Source organism: Ziziphus jujuba, chromosome 10 (genome assembly GCF_031755915.1).
Source record: "Ziziphus jujuba cultivar Dongzao chromosome 10, ASM3175591v1".
Classification (NCBI taxonomy): Eukaryota; Viridiplantae; Streptophyta; class Magnoliopsida; order Rosales; family Rhamnaceae; genus Ziziphus; species Ziziphus jujuba.
In genome coordinates this window covers 25682441-25704898 of record NC_083388.1, presented here as the reverse complement: position 1 = coordinate 25704898, position 22458 = coordinate 25682441, and the positions used below count along the sequence as shown (strand labels likewise).

Below are 22458 nucleotides of genomic sequence, written 5' to 3'. Positions count from 1 at the left end.
TAAATGAGTGAATTTTTTCTGGCCATTTTTTGTATCCCTACTTGATCTGGTGTGAAAAAATTACTCTACTTCTAGGTTTGGATTTTGGAAACTATTAAAGAAGAGAATGGGAATCATAAATTATTTTTATTGTTTGATTAGGAGAAATAAATATATTCAATTGACTTATTCTTGTCATCAAAGTATGTGAGAAATTAAAGTTTATCCTTTTATGCAGTAAAATTCAAACCCCAAAGACATGAAATTTGTACTTTTATTATTATTATTTTTTCAAGTTTGAAACTAGAAACGACAATAAAACTAGTACCACGACAGACTTTGATCTATTATTGATCAATTTATTAACTATTGATAAATTCAGAGAAATTGCAATAACAAATTAAAAATTATATACAAATGTGATTAACTATCCAACTTTATGCAAGTTTCAACTCAAATTGTTTCTTCCAAATGCCAAAATGAAATATCAGTCTGAATTCAGGTTACAGTTTAATTTCATCCCCATTCTATTGACTAAACAATATATATATATATATATATATGTATATATATATATATATATATGGAAATTCCATACTGTCGTCAAATGAATAATACTTTAGAAAGAATTCTAAAAACGTTTTTTAAGTTAAAAATGTTATGAGCTCGTGGAGGTTGGATAATGGCTGTATTGCTGAGATTGACCTGTGTCTGTTATCCTCTGAGATCCTCAATGCAATCTGCAGCGAGAATGGCTATGAATCCCCGTTCCAACAAGTCCAGCGGCTCCATATCCTGTTTGTCTACTAGTACTTCTGCAGGTACCACTCAAGCTTCAACCCAGATTGACAATAGAAAGCTTCCTGTACTTCTTTTTGACATCATGAGCACCGTTGTTCGTGACCCTTTTTACGAAGACGTCCCCGCCTTCTTCGGGTACCAAAGTTTTTATTTTTTATTTTTCTCTGTTTTGTTTCCTAAATTGGGATTCTATCTGTTTGGTTGCTCAGAAAACGAAATAAAGGATAATAAAATAATAATAATAATAATATTATTAATAGAAAAACAGATGTTATCTTGAATGATAGTTTCCTCTGTTTCAGACCTTAAAGTTGCATTTTTCCCCCTTTTTATTTAGGATTTCAATGATGGGTTAAGTCTAGTCTAACATGTGGGTTTTAAGTGGTGAGAAACCTAAACTTCTACTTTTAGAATCTGTAGGAATTTTATCTTTCGCACATAATGGTTCCCAGTGAAAGGATCATTTTTTTTTTTTTTTTTTTTCCTCTCTCTTTCAAGTTGTCATTTTTTTTGGGGTGGAACTAACTGAATCTGCATAAAAGGATCTGAATTGAACTAAATGCATTGAAGTATGGGTAGTTGCCTACTTGGATTGTCTAAGCTCGTTTCATGTTGCGGTTTAGGAGAAGAAAAACCTACAGAATCTAATCCAATTTATTGTTGGTTAACTGCTTTCTTGATACGTGGCAAGAAATTATAGGCTCAAATTCATTATACTTTCTCATTTCTGTATTATAGTGTAATACTTTCTCATCACCCTCCATCTCAAGTGAAATGAAAATGGCCTTTTGTATTTTAAAGTACTGTTCTTGTTTTCAATTTATGGTAATCTTTCTTTTACATGCAAATTTCACTCATGATTACTTCTGAGAAGGATGGTTTTGCTACATAGGGTTTTGGTAATTTATTTAGTTCTACTGTTCTTGCATATTATGTTTGAAGAATACTTTCACATGGTATTGTTGAAACATGCCAAAATATTATAAATATATCCTTAGTGTTTTAGATGGTATATAGTTTTGGCTTTATTTTTACAACTTTATAGAATTTCTCTTTTTTATGTTACTTAGGATAATCTTATTGAGAATTTATGAGCAGAATGTCTATGGAGGAACTAATCGAATGCAAGGACCCAAATGCTTGGATTGAGTTTGAAAAGGGGTGGATTAATGAGGTGTGAGATGTATCTCCTGTGCTTTTAGTTTCAACTATCTAAGGATTCTATCTTCATGTGTAAATTGGTTTAGTATTTTTACCACTACCAAGCATTTGATTTTTGAACTTCTAAAATCCAACAGAATGTGGAACACTCCATTTCATTTTGCACCTTGGCTTTCGGTGTCTCCATGAAGCTTCGAAGCAATAATAGCATTGACTTACCAGGATTGTTTTCAGTAATATAGAGCTTTTAAATCTTCAGATAGTATATCCAAAATTTAGATTTATGAGTCCATCATATAACTTATGTCGACATTTTTTAAGAATCTTTGAAGGAGAACCTCATCCTGAGCAATTTTGTAATGATTTTTAGCTTGTAAATCTTTCTTGCACCAGATCATTGTCGTAATTGCACCATGATACTTCCATTATTATTTATTCTTCATATAGACAACCGTTAGTTGGTTCTTAACATACCTCCAAATACTATTCTGACCCTCCTTTGGCTGTATTGTACTCTTTTAAGTGATATTGGGATTGATTGAGCCGTTTAAAACTAGTTGAGGGGCTTATTATTTCTATACTTTTCTATGTATCTTATAATAACTTGTCACTTAAGTTTCTTGTTCTGCCATTGTTTTTCTTTCTATACCTTGTCCAATTTCTTTACAGTTCTATATTATTTTCTTCAGGTAGAGCTTGGCAGAAAATTTTTTAAAGATGGAAGGCCATTTGATTTGGAAGGTTGATAGGAATTTCTGTAACTTTTTCTGTTTCCAAAGTTTTCTATGTTTTTGTTAATTGCATCTTCTCAGCGATTTTGGTCAACTGTCAGGCAAATTGCATAAGGTTTGAGGAATGATGATTAAAACATTGCTTTTGCTCTTTCTGCTACGTATAACTTCTGACATGTGACAAACCTTTAATTATCCAAATATATATATATATATATAGATATATATTTTTCCTAATACGAGCATCATGATTCTAATTGTAACTAAGACAATGGTACTAATATTGGAATTTTGTAGCCATTTTCTATCCTGTTTTGCTTATGCAATTTATGGTGCTAGGGATAACTAGAATTTGTCTTTACCATTCCTGATTTAGAAATGTGTTCTCCTAGAACAGCTGTTATGTTGCTTCGTTCATGTGTTTTTTGTCTTAATGCTATGGATTTACCAACTTCATTTGTCCTTTGAGCAGGACTGAAAAATTGTATGAGAAGTGGATATTCCTACCTTGAAGGTGTTGAAGAATTGCTTTATGGACTTAGACAAAATAACTACGAGATGCATGCTTTCACGAACTATCCCAACTGGTTTGATAAAAATCAAAGTCATGATAATTTCTTATGCCCAAGAAAAAGGGAAAGCGTCTTCATTTTGAGGAAACTTTATTTTGTAGGTATCAAATGATTGAGGATAAGTTAAAAATCTCAAGATATTTGTCTTGGACATTCTGTTCGTGTAAAAATGGTAAGTAAAAGCTTGTACATCCTGGCTCTCTCTCTCTCTCTCTCTTGTAGAAGTGACATTGATCATATGTATTGTTGATGCCCATAAAGAGAGAGGCTTTAGAACTTCTTGTGACCTCATAGTGAAACTTGCTCATATGCATTTACAATGGGGCTTTTGAGTGCTTGAACTATTCGCTTTTCTAGTATTCAATTATGGTAATTGGTTGTAATTATGAAAGGAAAAAACAAAATTCTGTTCTTTCTTAATTCAAAATTTCCAGGGATAACCATAAGGTGTGATTCAATTTTATTTCATTTATGGTTCCTTGTTCAAAAATAGTAGCAATGTTATATTGAGGATCTTTTTTATTTGTTTCAGGAAAGAGGAAGCCAGATCATGGTTTTTATTTGGATGCTTTGCAACATCTTAAAGTTGATCCATCGAACTGCATTTTCATTGATGACAGGTCATATCGTTTTATTTTCCAAGCACTGATATATATATATATATATTTTCTAATATATGTGAAATGCAAAAACACACAAACAAAGTTTTTTTTTACCAACATAAAATATTATTGATTTTTCACCAGCAAAACAAATGTGAATGCTGCAATAGCACTTGGTATCATTGGCCTGCATTTCAAGGATGCGAAAACACTGCTTGAAGATCTTTCTCTGATGGGGATTCAGATTTCAACAGATGAAGTAAACCTTGTAGAAGATCAATTTTCTTGATTCCTACTTTAGCTCATTAAATTTGAATTCTTTGAGTGAGCACTATATTTGTTTATTTTCTTTTTTAAGAAATAGAAATTGTAAATTAATAACATTTACATTTCTGTTCTGATTTTCCATATTCAGGATAATTTGGGATATATTTGTAGATAAGGAGGGGCAGAAATCATTTTCTGCTCAAAGATCCAAAAAGAGTACTTGTATTGTTCTTTGTCCAAGTGAAATACATTAAATTCCAATTGTATGTAAAATTTTTGTGCCTAGATTTTCTAAGTGATTTAATTTTCTCATCCATTTGTTTAAGCATGATAACTGTGGATTGATGAGATATGCCATTTGCTATGAATTGAGTATTGCATTTATGCAGCATTACCAATTTGATATATGGACTGATTGCTATTGAACTTTTTGTTTTAGCTGGAGTTATCTTTTCTTATGATGCTTTTCATTTCATGTATACTTTGTCAAGTGGGAAGTTTTGATTTGAAAACAGTTAATGATCCTGCATACACACAGATAAGTATTTTTTGGCAATGATAGCCATTTTTCTCACAAATGAGTTTTCAAATGTTTTCTATGCTTATCATCTCTTATATCTTTTATGGCAGGAAGGAAAGGAAATTTGCTACACAAGTTATGATGCAGTGGGGTGGTAAGGTTAAGCATTAATTTAGATTACTTTTCATCAAATATTATAATTACCTTCAAGCTTTAGTTTGCCTATTTTGCCTATTTAATATTTGTTAAAGTCCTCTTAAAGGACTAAAGGAGTGTTTGGCACTTGTAGGTGGAGTATTTGTTTGGATTGAAAATCCTGCGAAAGGTTCTCCTATTACCTTTTAAATTTTCTTAGAAGCTATGTTAAAGTCCTCTTGAACGATTATAGGAAAAACTTTGTAAATTTGCAAGCGAGGTTTAAATTTTTAGGGAGCTTGAAGGTTTAATAATATATGATGTTTATTTAAATATTTGGCAGTGATGCATACTACACTACAGGTATCAAAATGTTTACTGCATTTATTTACCAAATGATATTTGTTAAAATGTTGTTGGTTTGCATATGCATATAATCTAAATATGGAAAAGTGAACACATAAATGAACAAATAAATTAAAAAAAATAAACTAATTAAATATTGTTACATCATCTAGCACATGGTAAATAAATTTGATAAACATTTTGGTAAGCCTAGTAATATATATATATATATATATATATATATATATATATATATATATGTATGTATATATATTGATTATCATGTATGCTTTTAATTTATTACTTCATGCTTATTATAATTTTAGAAATTTTTATTGTCTCTAAGCAAAAAATGAAAATTTTCAATATGATATAATGGTTTCTTATAAATATAATTCTGAAAAATTAGAAATTCAATTTTGAAAACTTTTAATTTCTTAATTTGTCTTTAAATTTGGAGAACTTTTAGTGTTTCTAAAAAAAATATATATATATATATTTATCAATAAGTATTTTTTTATTTTTTTTGTTTTTTATTTTTTTAAGTTTCTCATGGTTGGGTTCAATAAAAATCATATTCATTTTATTTTATATAACCTTTCTTTTTCCATTTCTGTTATTTTCTTTGTGTTTTCCAGTCGGCGCTCTAAAGAGAATGTGCTACATGTATTTACACCTAGTTCAACCATAAATAAGATAGAATGGGACTCACAAAATTTAACGTTGTCTCTCTATGAAAAAGATTTGAACCGTATTGGTGAAATCAATGGATTAATTAAAATAGACCACACCATTTGTAAGTTTTCTTTGATTGGTAAAACAGGTTTGGTATTTTATAACTATTCAATAATTATATTCATTTAATTTTTGTGCATATTTGGTTGGTCTCATACTATGCTTTGTTTGGTGGCATATATATATATATATATATATATATTTGACATTATTTAATTTTGATGTTTTAGAGGTGTTTCGTTTCTAAAAATACATGTGAAAGACAACTTTTCTCCGATGCATCACTATAATGGATGTTAAAATAGAAGTAATTCTCTTAATGTCATTTGACCAATTTATTTATATATAACTAAGAAAAAATAAATAAATAAGAAATGTTTGAAAAATGTTATGATATTGATAATATCATATATGGATGCTTATTATCCTTTAAGATAAGATAATTACAATTTGTCCATTATCACTCATTTTATCAGATAAATAAGAAATGTTTGAATAATGTTATGATATTATCATCAAGCAAAAAAAAAAAAAAAATGTTATGATATTATCAATATCATGATAATACCATAGATGAATGCTTATTATTGCTTGAGATAAGAAAATTACCTTTTGTATATTATTACTTATTTTATCTTTGTTATTTATCTTCATTTTGTTGTACTTATTTATGTCATGGAAAGATTTGTAAACAGGATTTCTCCACCAGTGTAAATCTCATTCAATCAATATACGCTTTATTCTTTCTTTTTTTTTCCCTCACATAACTCATGGAATGATTTTCAAGATTAAAAGAATTTCAAAATGGAGTTTTGTACTTAAACTTAACTGTTAATAATAATAATAATAATAATAATAAACTTTTAAACAGAAAAATTCTAGGCATATTATTAATATAAGAATAACTATATTTTTCTAAGGAAGTATAAATAATTATATTTTTAAATTAATAAATGATCTAAAACAACAAAACTAATCAAACTAATTTAGTACAATATTTTAACTATTTTTAGTAAATCAATGTATATATATTTTTTACCATAACATCAATAAAATCATTGTTACTTCATTATTAGTAATGAATCATCATGTATGTCATTTGAATCAATATCTATACATATAGATTATACAAAAATAATCATAACAATTAATAAAATGCTATTTCATCTTGTTTTCCTTTCTTTTACCTAATTCGGCCATTAATCTAATAAAAAAAATGCGTGGTTATATACTAAAAGATATAATACTAGATAAATAAATTGGCAGATAATATGAAGAGAAATGTTTTTATTTTTAATGTTTATTACAATGATGCATTAGAGAAAAGAATTGTCATTTTCACAGTATTGAAACTAAACAAGAGTAAATGAACGGACAAAATTTGAGATCCAAAGCAAATATACGAGTACTAAATAAATATTTTCCTCAAAAAATGAAAAAATATTAAATAAATTTATCAAAAAATATATTAAATGAGATATGTTAATATAATGAATTATCTTTGGTTACACTTATCCTTTTAAGGATTTATTTATTCATAACTATAATTTTGATTAATAAAATATTGACTCATAATATTTGTATATATCTTAATATTTGTATGTATCTTAATAGATTTATTTGATAACTCTAATATTATTCAAAATACAAACATCGATGAACTCAATATTTTATTCATTATTTATCAAATACTAGTTTTGGGGTGTTTACGCTTATTTTCAATATTTTAATTATTCTGCTTGGTCTTATAAATAGATTTCATTTTTATTTTTTTTCTAACTAAATACACAACCCTTGGCTAAGAGAAAAATGATATGTAAGTCTAATACTATCATATTTTATTTGTTATGCTTGGCATATGGAAGGGATAACATTAGAGAAAGTGTTACATCAAGTAACAAATACATTTTTTTAAGTAGAAAGCGCATAATAGGATAACATTGATGCCCTGCTTTATTTGCTGTGTTGCTTTTCGTTTTCTTTTTCAGGTATTGCTAGATCCACGGAAAAAGAGTTTGAATACAAGAGCAGCAAAATACATAATGAAAGATATATTAATTCTATTCATTTATTATATTGTAATTTCTTTTGAAAGTAATTGTAATTAGATTCGAATTATTGTAATAAAAAAGTTTTAATTTCATAAAAGTTATCATTTCGATGTTATTGTTTGTACTAATATTTTCGGCGTAAGATAATAAGGAAGCAAAAGGAAAAATATCCCATATGAATTAGAAAAAAAAAAATCAATTGGGTTTTAGAAATAAAAGATTTTCAAATATTCTATCGAAAAAAAAGAGATTTATGTATGATTTTTCTTACTATATATTGAAGCATCATTTATTTATTGAGGATACCTTAACTTCTACTATATCTCTTTATACTAGAATAATTTTTTCGTTTTTAATTCTAATTTTTAACATAAAACAGGTCTTTTGGCCACTTATTATTTAATTTTCACCATTTAATTTTATACTGATCCTAGATCGTTTATTTTATTGGCTTAATTTTTATTATTATTAGTGTTCTAATTTATTTTTCTTAATTGATTAAAATCCTTTAATCATTAAAATATTAGAATATTCTTAATTATTAGTTCTCTCTGCAATACAATTAAATATAATCATCTTATTTTATTTTATTTTTGTAATTATTATTATTTATCTATTTCCTTCAATCTAGAAAATGGCAGCTCGCATAATTAAAAATGCTCCGATGTTGGATTTTTTTTCAACAGTTATATTGAGATTTATTTAACTCAACTCGTATGGTTGATATTCACCACTGAATATTAATATGGATATTCCAATTAAAAAAATGCAATAAAGTAAACATTTTTTTGGGGATAACTATAATAAAGTATTGATAAATAATGCACGGTTTTCGAATGTTTCACATCAAATTTAGTTGGGATTACCAAACATATCAAATTAATCAGCTTACCATTGTTAAGTTCTAAACCACAAAAACAGCAGTAGAGAATATGATTCACCACCATTTGCTCTAAGAAGCCTTGTCTACGTCTTTTTCATTAAACAAAATAGAATTAAAGAGCAACATATCACTAAATAAAGTTATCAGGAATTCAATTAGTGGTAATAAATTATATAATAAGGTATTAAATTTCACCGCCTCTGACAAAACTGGTAATTAGGGGAAAGAAGCATTTTGATGTAACCATTATTAAGTCAACACTTTTACAAGATCCCTGGTAGAATCCTCAGCCAAAGTCTTTGAGACTAGGCATATCAAAGCTATAAGAAGATAAAGGAAAAACCCAAAAAAAAAAAAAAAAAGAAGAACACTGTCCTACGATTGAGATGATTTCATTTACTAGAAGAGAAATTTATACAACTATAAAATGCATGTGTCCAAAGAAACATGAAGATGTTTATGCGATGCTCATTTCGGCTTGTCATATGAACATTTTTGCTTACTAAATTGAATTTGCTTTAGTGAACAAATGGTTTCCAAATTGAGATTTTTGGTTCTATCGTATATATTTTTTTATTTTTTTTTCTAGGCGAACGACATTGCAAAGGGAAGATTCAAGATTGACATGCTCTACTGCCCTGCCTAATGCCCAACATCTTTTTGGAGCAAGAATTCCATTTCTCATTTATGTTTTGCTTTTTCTATTCTCATCACTTGTGAACTTCTCTCTCCTTTTTGCTGCTATTATCATTTGTTTGTTGCTTCTCCTCTTAGCAACAAAACCCAATAGCCTCTTCTCCATTTCATTTTGTGCATTCCCATGGTGTTAGTGGTGATGTCGTTGGCTCAGTTTCTTATTTCTTTTTCTCCTCTTTCAAGCTCCCCAAAGAACACGTGGATTACTAATTATGCATGATCATATTGAAAACTCAAAACTATAGTGAAAGTTTTCATAGTGGAAAAAGCTTTTTGATGTCTTTGCCTCTGTTGTCTAAGAAGAGTGAAGAACAAGTAAAATGTGCAAATGAACATGAATTGCAGGTTGAGTTAAATTTACAATAATACAAAGTTTCTCACAAAGTGGAGCTTAATTCACTCTCTTTTTTTTTTTTTTTTTTTGTTTTTTTCTTTGTTGGGGGGGTGGGTGTTGAAATCCCTTTTCACATTGTTAAATGTTATGATGAGAAGACAAAAGAATAAATAAAATAAAATCATATATATATATATATATATTTTTTTTTAGGTCATATAAGTATATATACTTTATAATTCTTTAATCAAAACTAAAATGTCTTGTTTTTTTTCCCCTCTTATTTCCATAACATTGATAAAATAACAAACATGTCATTAAATAAAAAAAAAAAAAAACTCCAATTGCCTAATCTTATTTTCTTCGAAAGAAAAAGCCCCAACCGCCATTAGATCAGCCTTGAAGGACGTTAGAAGTTCGATTTCATTTTGAATGGTATCTCGTTCTACTCCTCAGTTTCTAAGATCACATGGCCTTCAACCGAAAATATCAAAAATTTCAATCCTCAACTCTCTTTCCTCTCTCAGAACACTCTCTTTCTACGCTTACTCTGATCATCCCTTCACCAGCTCCTCCTCTTCGTCTTCGTCTTCTCCTTCATCACCTCAGTCTGTTGTCAGAACAATCTGTGGGTTAGTCTGCGAATCTTATTACCAGCATACCCATTTGAGACAATCACCTCCTAAGCTAAATCTTAATGTAAAAATCGAATCTTTGACCCATGAACAGGCTACGACTATTATTGCTTCACTAGCCGATGAGGCTGGTTCTATGGTGGCATTGAGCTTCTTTTACTGGGCAATTGGCTTCGACAAGTTTCGTCATTTCATGCGGCTCTACATAGTTTGCGTAATGTCGTTGATTGCTAATGAGAATTTGGTGAGAGCCCATGAAGTAATTCAGTGTATGGTGGAGAATTTTGCGGAGATCGGGAGGTTTAAGGAGGCTGCTGATATGGTTATTGAGTTGCAAAACCAGGGTCTTATGCTTAGCACTCGCACTTTGAATTCTGTGGTCGGCATTGCTAGTCGAATGTCTTTAGCCGAATATGCTGAGAACATGTTTGAGGAAATGCGGCAGAGAGGGGTATCTCCCGATTCTTGCAGTTATAAGTCTATGGTTGTTGGTTATTGTAAGATTGGTAGAATTTTGGAGGCAGATAGGTGGTTAAGTGAAATGCTTGAGAGAGGCTTTGTGGTAGATAATGCGACATTTACTCTGATTATTAGTACATTTTGCGAAAATGGTTTTACAAACCGAGCAGTTTGGTTTTTCGAAAGAATTATTAAGATGGGCTTCAAGCCTAATTTGATTAATTTTACAACTTTGATTCATGGTTTGTGCAAGAGGGGCAGCGTTAAACAAGCATTTGATATGCTGGAGGAAATGGTAAGGAAAGGTTGGAAACCTAATGTGTATACCCATACCACATTAATTGATGGGCTCTGCAAGAAGGGGTGGACTGAAAAGGCATTTAGACTGTTCCTTAAGCTTGTCCGCAGTGACAATTACAAGCCAAATGTACATACATATACTGCCATGATTAGTGGCTACTGCAAAGAGGACAAGATGAACCGTGCAGAGATGTTGTTGAACAAGATGAAAGAACAGGGACTGGTTCCCAACACCAATACATACACTACCCTCATTGATGGGCATTCTAAAGCTGGGAACTTTGAAAGAGCATATGAGTTGATGGATATTATGGCTACTGAGGGTTTTGCCCCAAATATCTATACATACAATGCAGTGATGGATGGCCTCTGCAAGAAAGGGAGGCTTTCAGAGGCTTATAAACTGATAAAGAAGGGATTTCACCATGGATTACAAGCTGATAGAGTTACTTATACAATTCTAATATCTGAGCACTGCAAGAAGGGTGATACTAAGGAAGCCCTGGTGTTTTTTAATAAGATGGTCAAGGTTGGTTTGCAACCTGATATGTATTCTTATACCACATTGATTGCCTCTTTCTGTCGGCAAAAGAAAATGAAGGAAAGTGAAAAATTGTTTGAAGACGCTATAAAAAATTGTTTAGTTCCCACAAAGGAAACTTATACATCCATGATATGTGGGTATTGCCGGGATGGAAACATAACCTTGGCCACAAAGTTTTTCCAGCGGATGGGTGACCATGGTTGTGTACCAGATGGTATTACTTATTGTGCTCTAATAAGTGGTCTTTGCAAAGAGAATAAGTTAGATGAAGCTTGCAGGTTATATAACATCATGATAGATAAGGGAATGTCACCTTGTGAAGTTACCAGGTTGACATTAGCTTATGAATATTGCAAGAATGACAATTCCTTTACTGCAATGGCTATCTTGGAAAGGCTAGAAAGAAAGCAATGGATCCGAACTGTTAATACCTTGGTCAGAAAGCTTTGCAATGAGAAGAAAGTAGGTATGGCAGCATTGTTTTTCAATAAATTGGTGGACAAGGACCGTAACGTGGACCACATAACGTTGGCTGCTTTTACGACTGCATGTTATGAGAGCAATAAGTATGCTCTTGTTTCAGACTTGACTCAAAGAGTCTCTAAAGGAATTGGCTAGCATCCCATTGTATCAAATATTTGCTGAATTCATTTGCTTTTCAGGAGCTAAAAATTTTCCAAATCATGTTCAAGTTGCAGTTTTTTGGAGGATTTAGCTCGGTTAAATCCCTTCTTTATAACTGAAATGCTTGCTGACTTTTCAGCATGCCATGCCAATGTTTCTTATACTATGCTTGAGAAGCTCCATCGCCATAACTCTGTTTAATCCATTCTTTATAACTGAAATGCTTGGTGACTTTTCAGCATGCTATGGCAATGTTTTTATGGTTATGCTTGAGGAGCTCCATTGCCATGTACTACTGAGACTTTATAATGACCAACTATGATAATCCCCAAAAATCAGAGTGGTTGCTGGAATGTTAATGTTTGACTCATTATTTATTGATCAATTGTTGCAATTAATCGTCTAAGCTGAACATATTTTGTTAAACATTATATCAGTTTTTGGTTCTTTTAAGTTATTATAATGTTTCATGCCTCACTTGGCCATGATTCATGCATATTCATTCCATATCTTGCAAAATGTCTCATCAAGCATTGGTAAAATAGATACTTTACCAATGAATTGAGCCAACCGTCTTTTAGCTTTTTATTGATTCAGTGAGCTCCATGATCTAATCATAAGTGACATTATGAAAATAAATTGAACAATTAATATGGCATTAGGATTGAAACAAAGTAAAACCAACAAGTGTAACTTCCTTGATTAATTTCTCTTCCTTATGTTGTATAATAGTTATCCTTCAAATACATAAATAAAAATGGCAATTTATATACCTTAAAAAAAAGAAAAAAAGAAAAAAGAAGAAGAAGGAGATTGTAAGTGTTTAAACAATTTAAGCGAGTTGAATTATTCTTCGTCGTTCTAACTTTTTATTCTTTGTTCTTTGTTTGTTATTTTTACTTTAGTTTAATATAAAGTCTTTTTAGTTTCTATGAATAGTCATTTTGTTTTTGTTTTGGTTTTGTTTCTTTTTCTTTTTTTTTTTTTTTTTTGAACATATAAAAATAGTTATTTTGTTTGGACAATAAATTTCAAGACAATTGTTGCGTTAAAAAAAATCCTATTATTCTGTGCATTATTTTATCACCGTCCATCAATTAGTAATAGAAGTTTTTGTGTAAATTTCTTTTTGGGAAAAAAAAAAAAAAATTGTTTCCTCTGGCTGTACGGTGCCAATTGGACTTTGGGGGTAACCGGTAAATATAGACTTCTTCGGAGCTGTGCCGAATCTCGAAAGAGGAATATAAGGACCAGAAAAAATGCTCTCTTTCTAAGTTACAACGACAAACAAAAGTAGAACAAAGACCAATCAAAGAACAAAGAAACACAGAGAAAAACAAAGCCAGAGAGCAAAACCAAAAGAAGAAGAAGGAAGAAGAAGAAAGAAGATGGTGGGTGTTGGTTCCTTGGAGTTGATAAGAATACCACCAACTTCTTCCTCCTCCTATGTTTCTGGAGCAGTGGCCAACCGACCCAAGCCCACCACTGCACTTCACCTCCCCTGCCCCACTAGGCCTCTCTATTCCCCACTCTTTTTAACTTCTCCCAATGCCTTCATCTTCAGGACCAAGCATTCTTCTATGAGAACTGCCTCCTTTCGTTGCTTCTCTGGTAAATTACTTTCCTTTTTCTCTCAATTTTTCACTTTTCTTCTTTTTTGCCATCATGTTAAAGCATGTTGAGCATGTATTGAATGAGGGGGGGAGGGTTAGATAGTTGGATTGGAAAGGAGTTTTAGTCTGGTGGGTATGATTTGGTTGAGACGAGCAGAAGAAATTAGGCACATTTCATCGTCATTCTTTTGATTTTGTTTGTGGGTTTTGTTTATTTCGAGTAATAGTGAGTGGATACAAGAAGATTTGGGGGGGTTCTTTGCTGGAGATTGATTAATTGAAATATTCGCTTCAAACTGGTATTTCTGAATTGAAGGTTTGTTGGGTCTTATCAGTAAGTGTAGTAAATGTTTCTTAAAAAAATAAAAAATAAATAATTAAATTGTCACAGCAAATGATATAGATTCTTGAATTATGTTCTTGAAAAAATTTACACAAGTTCTTGGATAACTTGGAGAGGTCTTGTCAATTTTTGAATGTTACAAATTGTGTTGCAGTAGTTTCCCTAGTTATTTGTTTCACGTGGATTTTTTCCCCCCCCCCCTTAATATTGGTTTGTTTATTAATATTACATAAAATGGTGCTCACTCTGTGCATGTGTATGATGTGCATACAGCGTTAACCCCAGAGCTTAAGACTACACTTGACAAAGTTGTTACTTCAAAAAAAGTAGTTCTTTTTATGAAGGGAACAAAGGACTTTCCACAATGTGGATTTTCAAACACCGTAGTGCAGATATTGAAGTCTTTGAATGTACCTTTTGAAACAATAAACATACTAGAAAATGAATTACTGCGTCAAGGATTGAAGGAGTATTCAAGTTGGCCAACGTTTCCTCAACTTTACATTGAAGGAGAGTTTTTTGGTGGCTGTGACATCACCATTGGTAAGTTCATTTAAATATATTATGGGCTTGATAGTTTATGGGCTTGATATTTTCTATCGCTTATACCACATACTATCATCTTCTGTTGTTATGGGTGAGCACATAGAAATTGAAGTCGTCGAGAATTTGTGCTGATTGTCCAAAGCCTCTATTGGTTGTTTACTTTACATCATCTTCCTTGAGACTTTTTAAAATGCTACATGTTAACTTTATGGAATCAGCAAAACTAAGTTTGCAACCATGAGAAATAAAGATGACATATGAAGGAAATTCTTAGAGGTGCTATTTACATATGTATTGATATTTAACTCAATGATATACAATTGAAGATTTTTGGCTGAATTTTACGTTACATTTATAGATATCCTTTTAAAAAGAAGAACATTCTACATGTTGGACAATTCAGTTGGACCAAATTTTATTAACTTGAAACAAGTTAAGAGGTTGTTTGGGTAGGAAATTTACTTAACTTGCTTCAAGAAAAGAAGTACATTAATGCAAAGTGTTGTATTTTTGGTTCTATATTTCCACAACCAAAAAAAAAAAAAAAAAGAAGTTGAAACGGAAAAAGGTTTATGGAACCTATGCTGTGTGCATATATTATATGTAACTATTCTTCTTCTTGTTCAGCTCTTGAATCTCAGCATGTTCCAGGGAATAGCTCTTGATGGTGGCTATGAAGCTGTCATATATGTTACTTTTTCTATGAAACCTGAAACCTACTTTTCCATAAAAGGTTTCATGATCTTTAGCTTGTGTAAAACTAGTCAGACCCAGAAGAAAAAGCTTATGTAAAACTAGATTCAGTCAATGGCAGAGCATGTGTTATATGGAGAATGGTATAGAGGTTTTTTGTTATATTGGTATGAAAATTTAGCTTTATGCTTAATATGTTTCCCAAACCCTCTTCTATTTGATTGTTGTGTATTATGTTATTTCTGGTGTTGTTTTTTCAGTCTGCTATGTATATCAAAAACCTTCATAAAAATTGGTTATGCTCAAGACCCAAAAAAACTAAAAACTAGTTATGGAATCTCTAATGAGCTTGTTTCATTTGCAGAGGCATACAAAAGTGGAGAACTACAAGAACTATTGGAGAAGGCAATGTGCTCCTGAAGCTTTATTCCGTGCATGATGATTAGAGAATGCTTGTAAACGGTGCATCTTTTTTCCATGGTTATGTTAATTTTAATCAATGATGGAAAAATTCGTATCTCATATTTTTCAAGTGTTTGCAATGTTGAACATAAGTAATTGTGCCCCTTTTTTTCTTTTATTCCTTTTTATTTATCTTGAGATTTCAGGACAACGATAACATGATATCAAAGTATGGTTTTTCGCCCCATCTTTGGATTCCCATGTTTATTAATTGTTATTGTTGCTTGTTAGCCCCTAAACTATGCTTATAGTTTGATTTCGGTCTTTAAACTGTTCTTTTTTATGGGGGCTTTTTTTGCATCAAACTTAATTTCTTTTTAATTTTTTAATTTTTTATAATCTATGTATTTTGGTCATTAAAATTATTTTTAATGTAATTTTTAGTTTTTTGAGCCCAATACACTTAGTCACGGTTCCATTGGCTCAAATGTAATAACTGGTGGTATCATAAAACAGAGGAAACAATAGTAATGCGCCGCATGATTATTTTGCTATTAGCGTGTAGATCAAATACAAGGCATACTTCAGATGGACTTGCTTCATAGTCATCATCTGTTTGGATCAAATAATAATAGAGAGATGTTGAATCAGAGAGGGAGAGGAAGAAGGGTAAAAAATTAAGCAGCATAGTTTTTCCATTGGTGACACAGTCGTGAATTTCAACTGGTTTATGAGTTGCAGTCAATTCCACAAGTTAAAAGCCAAATGAAGCTGCAACCATTTAAGATACATTTGACTGCACCATGAAGTTGTGCATGATTCCAACTGATTGACAGAGTTCCATTCCATACCACTGTGAAGTTAAAGAAGCTTTCAAGAAATCTAATATTTGAACAAATCAATGTGGATATATAGGTCTTTTTACCATTGTGTGTGTGCAGAAGCACAAAGTACACATAGGATTTCTAAGAAAAGAACCATACTATGTTGGTTTGGTTGGTTTTTTATTTATTTATTTATTTATTTTTTTCCTCGACATGTTGCTTCTTTTGAATGTTTTACATTTATTAACATAGGTTTTTTGTGATACTTTTACTTAAGAGGTAGACACTATCCTCTAGAGAGTCTTGATCCTAGCCACTTTTGAATAACCCATCCAGCAAGTTGAGAATAAAATTATAAGAGGTGTTTAAAATATTTTGCTCTTGTGCAATATCTACTCAATAATTGACCTTTTTTTTTTTTTGGATACAACTCAATAATTTAATAATAAGCCAACATTATAATACTAATCAAGATTTATACTTTAGAAAGAATATGGGCGAGGATGTCTACGGTTTCCTTCCATCACCGCCAATTTCTATTTACGGACACACAATTAACATTTTAGTTTTGACATTTTAAAAGTTTATTGGCTTTTTCAAGCAAGCATTCACAGGACAACTCACTTATTGAGAAAACTATTTCATACAGTAAAAACTCACTGGTCGCTTTCTTAATATGATCTGTTATACAACTGGCTTTCACAGAAGCAATTCGCAAACATACGCATAATAACACACTGCCAGACACCCTTCCCTTCAGCTTTTATGCATGTATAAGGCTGTCGGCTAAGGAAAACTAATTCTTATTAATATAAAGTAAAACAAGTATTGAATACAATAGGAAGCCAAGTTTATCGTGTATATATATTTGCATCATTAACGAAATGGATATACTAATTAATGTAATGTATTAATATTAGATTGGTTTATGTCTAATTATATTTATCTTTTTAGACATTTTTTTTACGATAAAACTTTCTTGTCTAGCATAAATTATATTATATTAAATCATAGAACTTGCACACAAAATAATATCTACGGTGCCTAAATAGTTTGTAACCATTATATATCTTAAACAAAAAAGAAAGAAGAGAAAAGAAAAACAATTTATATGGTCCAGAAAGAAGAAAAAAGAAAACGGCTTAATCGGTATCAACCTTGATAATATAGACGGTTTTATCTGTTCAAATTTTTACTTTCAGATGATATATATATATTGTTAGTTTTGATTTGCAGGCAAGGAGAAGATGATGACAAAAAGAGAAGTTAAGGTAAAAACCAGAGTTGGAATACCTTAGGATTTTGTCTGAATACCTTAGGATTTTGTCTGACTCCATAGCAGAAAACTTCACACCGGGATAGTACATAATTCTGAGTGTTCTTGAAACTTTTTGAATGCTAGTAACGATTTTAACATCATTAATGGGAGTAAAGTAAGAAAAAAGAATTATTAGAGAAGAAGGAGAGATTTGCCATGACCATGATCTGCTGCTTGAAACCTATAATTATTAATGGAACAAAAAAGTATCAAGCCTATTACCATCATCATGATTGCTTTCATCATGATCATCATCTTAATATGATCAATTCGATATTCTATTTCTATATCTCTAACCGGGCATATGGCTTATAAAACACAATATGATCAACATGCAATTATAAATTTTCTTTAGATTTTGTACTATTATTATAATAACTAGATTTTAATTTGTTCTTATAAAAAATATAGATACATTTTGGAATATATATATATATATATATATATTGTATGACTGTGATTGCTTGTGGAGTCTAATGGATCTCCAAAGTAATATCTTTTGGTTAAATTTTTGTGAATGTTGTTTCTTCTTGGTTTGTGTAATGTCTAATTATAGATATTATTGTCGCACTAATATATTATCATATGTAATCATAATATTGGTAGGGTAATTTAGTGTACTGACTTTTGGTTTAGGCGTGGGATGATTTATAAGCGATTTTTACATATATATTATTAATATTATTATTTCCAAATATATATATATATATAAGCGATTTTTACAACTGTTCTTGTTATAAACACGTATGGATGGAAGCTAATTAACCTTTTGCTACAACAATTAAATGGAAGAAGATAGCTAGTATTGCCGAGTAATTGATTCGCAACTAAAAAAGTAGATTCACTTATAATATTGTTAATTTATATTGTTAATCAGAATTATGCATCAAGTTTGTTTATATGAATATAATATCTAGTTCTAATAGAATGTGTAGGAAAACAATAATGCATATTATTTTTTCTTATTTAGATTAATTTTGTAATATTGTGAAATATATTGAGGTATTTCCTTCCCACTGCAACTAAACCGTATGTTTTAGAAATTAGTTTGTGTCTTTAGCTCAAGAAAAGTAGAAATATGTTTTAAAAAAAATAATAATAATAATAACAGTAGGAAAAAAACCAAAAACCAAATATTATTTTCACTTAAATTTTAGAGTGTAATTCATATACTCATGGAAAGCAATAACTCTTATCGTTGGGCTGTTCGTGTGGGACAAAATTCATGCATAAATTGTAAAGTCAGTAACAATATATATAATTTTATTCATGTATAAAGTTATCATCAAAATGTATATAATATGTATTTTTATTTATTTTTTCAATGGCATATAACAATATTTATCTTCTTTAGAAATAACAATATGGGGATATATATATATATATATATATATATATATATATATATATTAGAGTAAGGGCATAAATAAGGAGAAATTATGAGTTAGAAAATGTTATATATAATCGTATATGTGACATTTCATGGAGTTTCACCAACATCATTAGAGGAAATACCACAAGCTTTGCAATAATATTGCACGCACGCAACAAACACATTTCTTGTATAAATCTTCACCAAATAATCCCTTGGGATACAAACATTCGGCAGTTTTTGCATGGTCTATCTATACGTTGATATTTTCTTTTCTTTATGGATCTGAATTTGGAAGGGATTTTAACAAGTATAGGAAGCCCATCAAGGATGAAAAATAGAAGATAGATTTAGAGGTGAAGAAGAAGGAGATATAGGATTAATGTTCAAGTGGGCTTCTATTATATTGTTATAAGAACAATTGATACCATCATCATAACCATTAGAATCATCATCATCTTATTAGCATCCATGGCTGTACTAGCTAGGCTTTTAGCTTTTGTATCTTGAGGCTTCAGCATGTATAACTGCAATTTATAAGGTTTATAAATCTAGCCATTCACCAGCTAACTGTAATTTGTTTTAAAAGTATTTTATATATAATTAAAATTATTTATAATTTTATATATTTTTTATATTAACTTGGAAGGTTTCTTGGTACATAGATGTAACCCAAATGATAATGGGCAACTTCTCATAGCGTTAGAGAATGAATATATGGTTCTTCATAATTTTTTGTTTAAGCTATGAGAATTGGCACTACTATATACCACATTTGGCATCAGTAAACATTTGGTTATGGTCCCTAACCTGGTGGCAAAATTACAGTTTTTTCAAACAATTGGTGGAATGGTAATATACATGAAAAGCATAGTTAAATAAAATTTACAAAAATAAAAATTTTAATTAGTTTATTATATTTTATTTAGTTATTTAGTAACGAATAGTTCAATATTTAAAAAATATTAGGTATATGTAAACTATATATATAGTTTATAATCATATTATAAATTGTAATTTTATTTATAAATATTCATATAAGATAAATAGTTAAAATTGTCATTTTTATAGTATATAGAGATATATAAAGAAATTTAAAAATATTATATTTTAAAAGTTTAATTTTATAGATAATTAGCTAAATAAGTTATTATATATATACTTAAATAAGTCATTATTATTATTATTATATAGTAATTAAAAATTAAATTATTTTAAGAAAATTAAAAAAAAATGGTAGAGGCACCGCAGATTATAAAAGGAGGCGTAACTCGAAGAGTTTTAAAAACTTGACCATTGTATGTGGTGTGTTATAACCCTAGAACCTAGTATAGTTTTAGAAATTATGATTTTCATTCAATAGGGTTGGTTGCAAGACTTGCTTCTATGACTATAGTCTTCCAACGATAATTAGGGGTATAAAAGGGTTTCGGTTGTTGTCTTTCACTCTACTTGTGCGTTTTGCGTTCTTTGCCTTTTTTGTTTTATTTTTCATCTGCTTTGATTTTTTTTTTTTTGGTTTAATTTTCTGATCGCTTTTTTTATTTAATTTTCATGGTCTAATTGATATCATCCGATTTTTTATTTTTTATTTTTAAATAACATCTTTGCGTTCTTCTCGACCACTGCCTAAGAAATTATCCGATTGATTAAATTGATTTTATCCAAAGTTTTTTTGATCATCAAGTCTTTGCGTTTGCATTCTTCTGAGCTGCTTTCTTTTTTTTTTGTTTGTCCATTAATTGTCCGTCTCATTGTTTGAAAGGGCTTTTAATTTTCTTTCTTCCATTTTTTTTTAATCCAAGCTATTAGGTCACACTCTTTTCTTTCTTCTAAAATGTTTTTTGTTTATTTTTTATTTTATTTTTTTATTCCCATGCAATGGAGAATGGTTGGTTTTTAGAGTTAAATTTTATTTAGCCCTCTTTGAACCCTAAACAGAAAAAATTTTAGTTTTGGAAGTATGAGTACCAAAAACTGTGAAGATGAGAAAGCAGAGAAGACACATATCACTATTTATATATATATATATATAATGCCTAACGCTCTATATATATATATATATATATATATATATATATATATTAACTCGAAGAGTTTTAAAAATTTGACCGTTGCATGTGGTGTGGTATAACCTTAGAACCTAGTATAGTTTTAGAAATTATGACATTCAATAGGGTTGATCGCAAGACTTGCTTCTATAACTACAGCCTCCCAACGATAATTAGGGGGGTATAAAAGGGTTTTGGTTGTTGTCTTCCACTTCACTTGTGTGTTTTGCATTCTTTCCCTTTTTTGGTTTATTTTCATCTGCTTAGATTTTTTTCTTTAATTTTTTGATTGCTTTTTTTTTTTTAATTTAATCGATTTTTTTTTTTAATCAATGTCTTTGCATTCTTCTCATTTGATTTTCCCTTTTTTGGTTTATTTTCATCTGCTTAGATTTTTTTTTCTTTAATTTTTTGATTGCTAATCGATTTTTTTACTTTTATTTTTAATCAATGTCTTTGCATTCTTGTTGTTTGATTTTTTTTAGACCACTACCTAAGAAATTATCAAATTGATTAAGTTGGTTTTATCCAATATCATAAGTCTTTGTGTTTGAATCTTATGATCTGCTTTTTTTTTTTTTTCCATTAATTGTCCATTTCATTTTTTGGAATCAAACACACATAAATTTTTAAATACTTTAAAACCCTCCAAGTTTTAAATTGACACCCCCTAAATTTTATACATAAATAACTATGAAACTATGAGATTCAATGCTATTAAGAACTAAATTTTATACATTTGCTAACGGTTATGTAATCTTGACAAGACAAAACAACCGTGCGATACAAACTAAATTATAAACTCTTCTTCACAAGTAGATGGAATATTGGTAGGACAGTGTCCCTCCATATAACAAAATCTTATTGAAAGCCAAGATATAAGTATGTATCCAAAAATTATATAATAATAGATAATAATACA

General features: G+C 29.9%; 3 protein-coding genes across 10 annotated transcripts; all 3 read left to right on the top strand.

Moving 5' to 3' along the window:
• Window positions 1-553: 553 nt before the first annotated feature.
• Window positions 554-5164, top strand: LOC107412427 (flavin mononucleotide hydrolase 1, chloroplatic). 7 transcript variants are annotated; one of them, XM_048468278.2, is made up of 10 exons: window positions 554-915; window positions 1879-1954; window positions 2079-2174; window positions 2631-2682; window positions 3145-3259; window positions 3346-3416; window positions 3777-3864; window positions 3991-4105; window positions 4744-4787; window positions 4923-5164. In XM_048468278.2, the coding sequence occupies exons 1-10, from the start codon at window positions 662-664 to the stop codon at window positions 4942-4944; spliced, it is 933 nt and encodes a 310-aa protein (XP_048324235.2). In that variant the 5' UTR covers window positions 554-661; the 3' UTR covers window positions 4945-5164. The 7 variants fall into 7 exon arrangements, with proteins under 7 accessions (XP_048324235.2, XP_048324237.2, XP_048324239.2 ...); XM_048468280.2 differs by having other exon boundaries at window positions 560-915; window positions 4744-4792; XM_048468285.2 differs by having other exon boundaries at window positions 776-915; window positions 1851-1954.
• A 4931-nt stretch (window positions 5165-10095) lies between these two features.
• On the top strand, window positions 10096-12883 carry LOC107412421 (pentatricopeptide repeat-containing protein At4g19890). 2 transcript variants are annotated; one of them, XM_048469203.2, is made up of 2 exons: window positions 10304-10444; window positions 10542-12883. In XM_048469203.2, exon 2 carries the CDS (start codon window positions 10584-10586, stop codon window positions 12366-12368), a length of 1785 nt encoding a protein of 594 aa, XP_048325160.2. In that variant the 5' UTR covers window positions 10304-10444; window positions 10542-10583; the 3' UTR covers window positions 12369-12883. The 2 variants fall into 2 exon arrangements, with proteins under 2 accessions (XP_048325159.2, XP_048325160.2); XM_048469202.2 differs by having other exon boundaries at window positions 10096-12883.
• Window positions 12884-13603: 720 nt separating this feature from the next.
• On the top strand, window positions 13604-16218 carry LOC107412424 (uncharacterized). The gene is made up of 3 exons (XM_016020202.4): window positions 13604-13985; window positions 14604-14873; window positions 15934-16218. Exons 1-3 carry the CDS (start codon window positions 13763-13765, stop codon window positions 15987-15989), a joined length of 549 nt encoding a protein of 182 aa, XP_015875688.3. The 5' UTR covers window positions 13604-13762; the 3' UTR covers window positions 15990-16218.
• Window positions 16219-22458: the final 6240 nt, after the last annotated feature.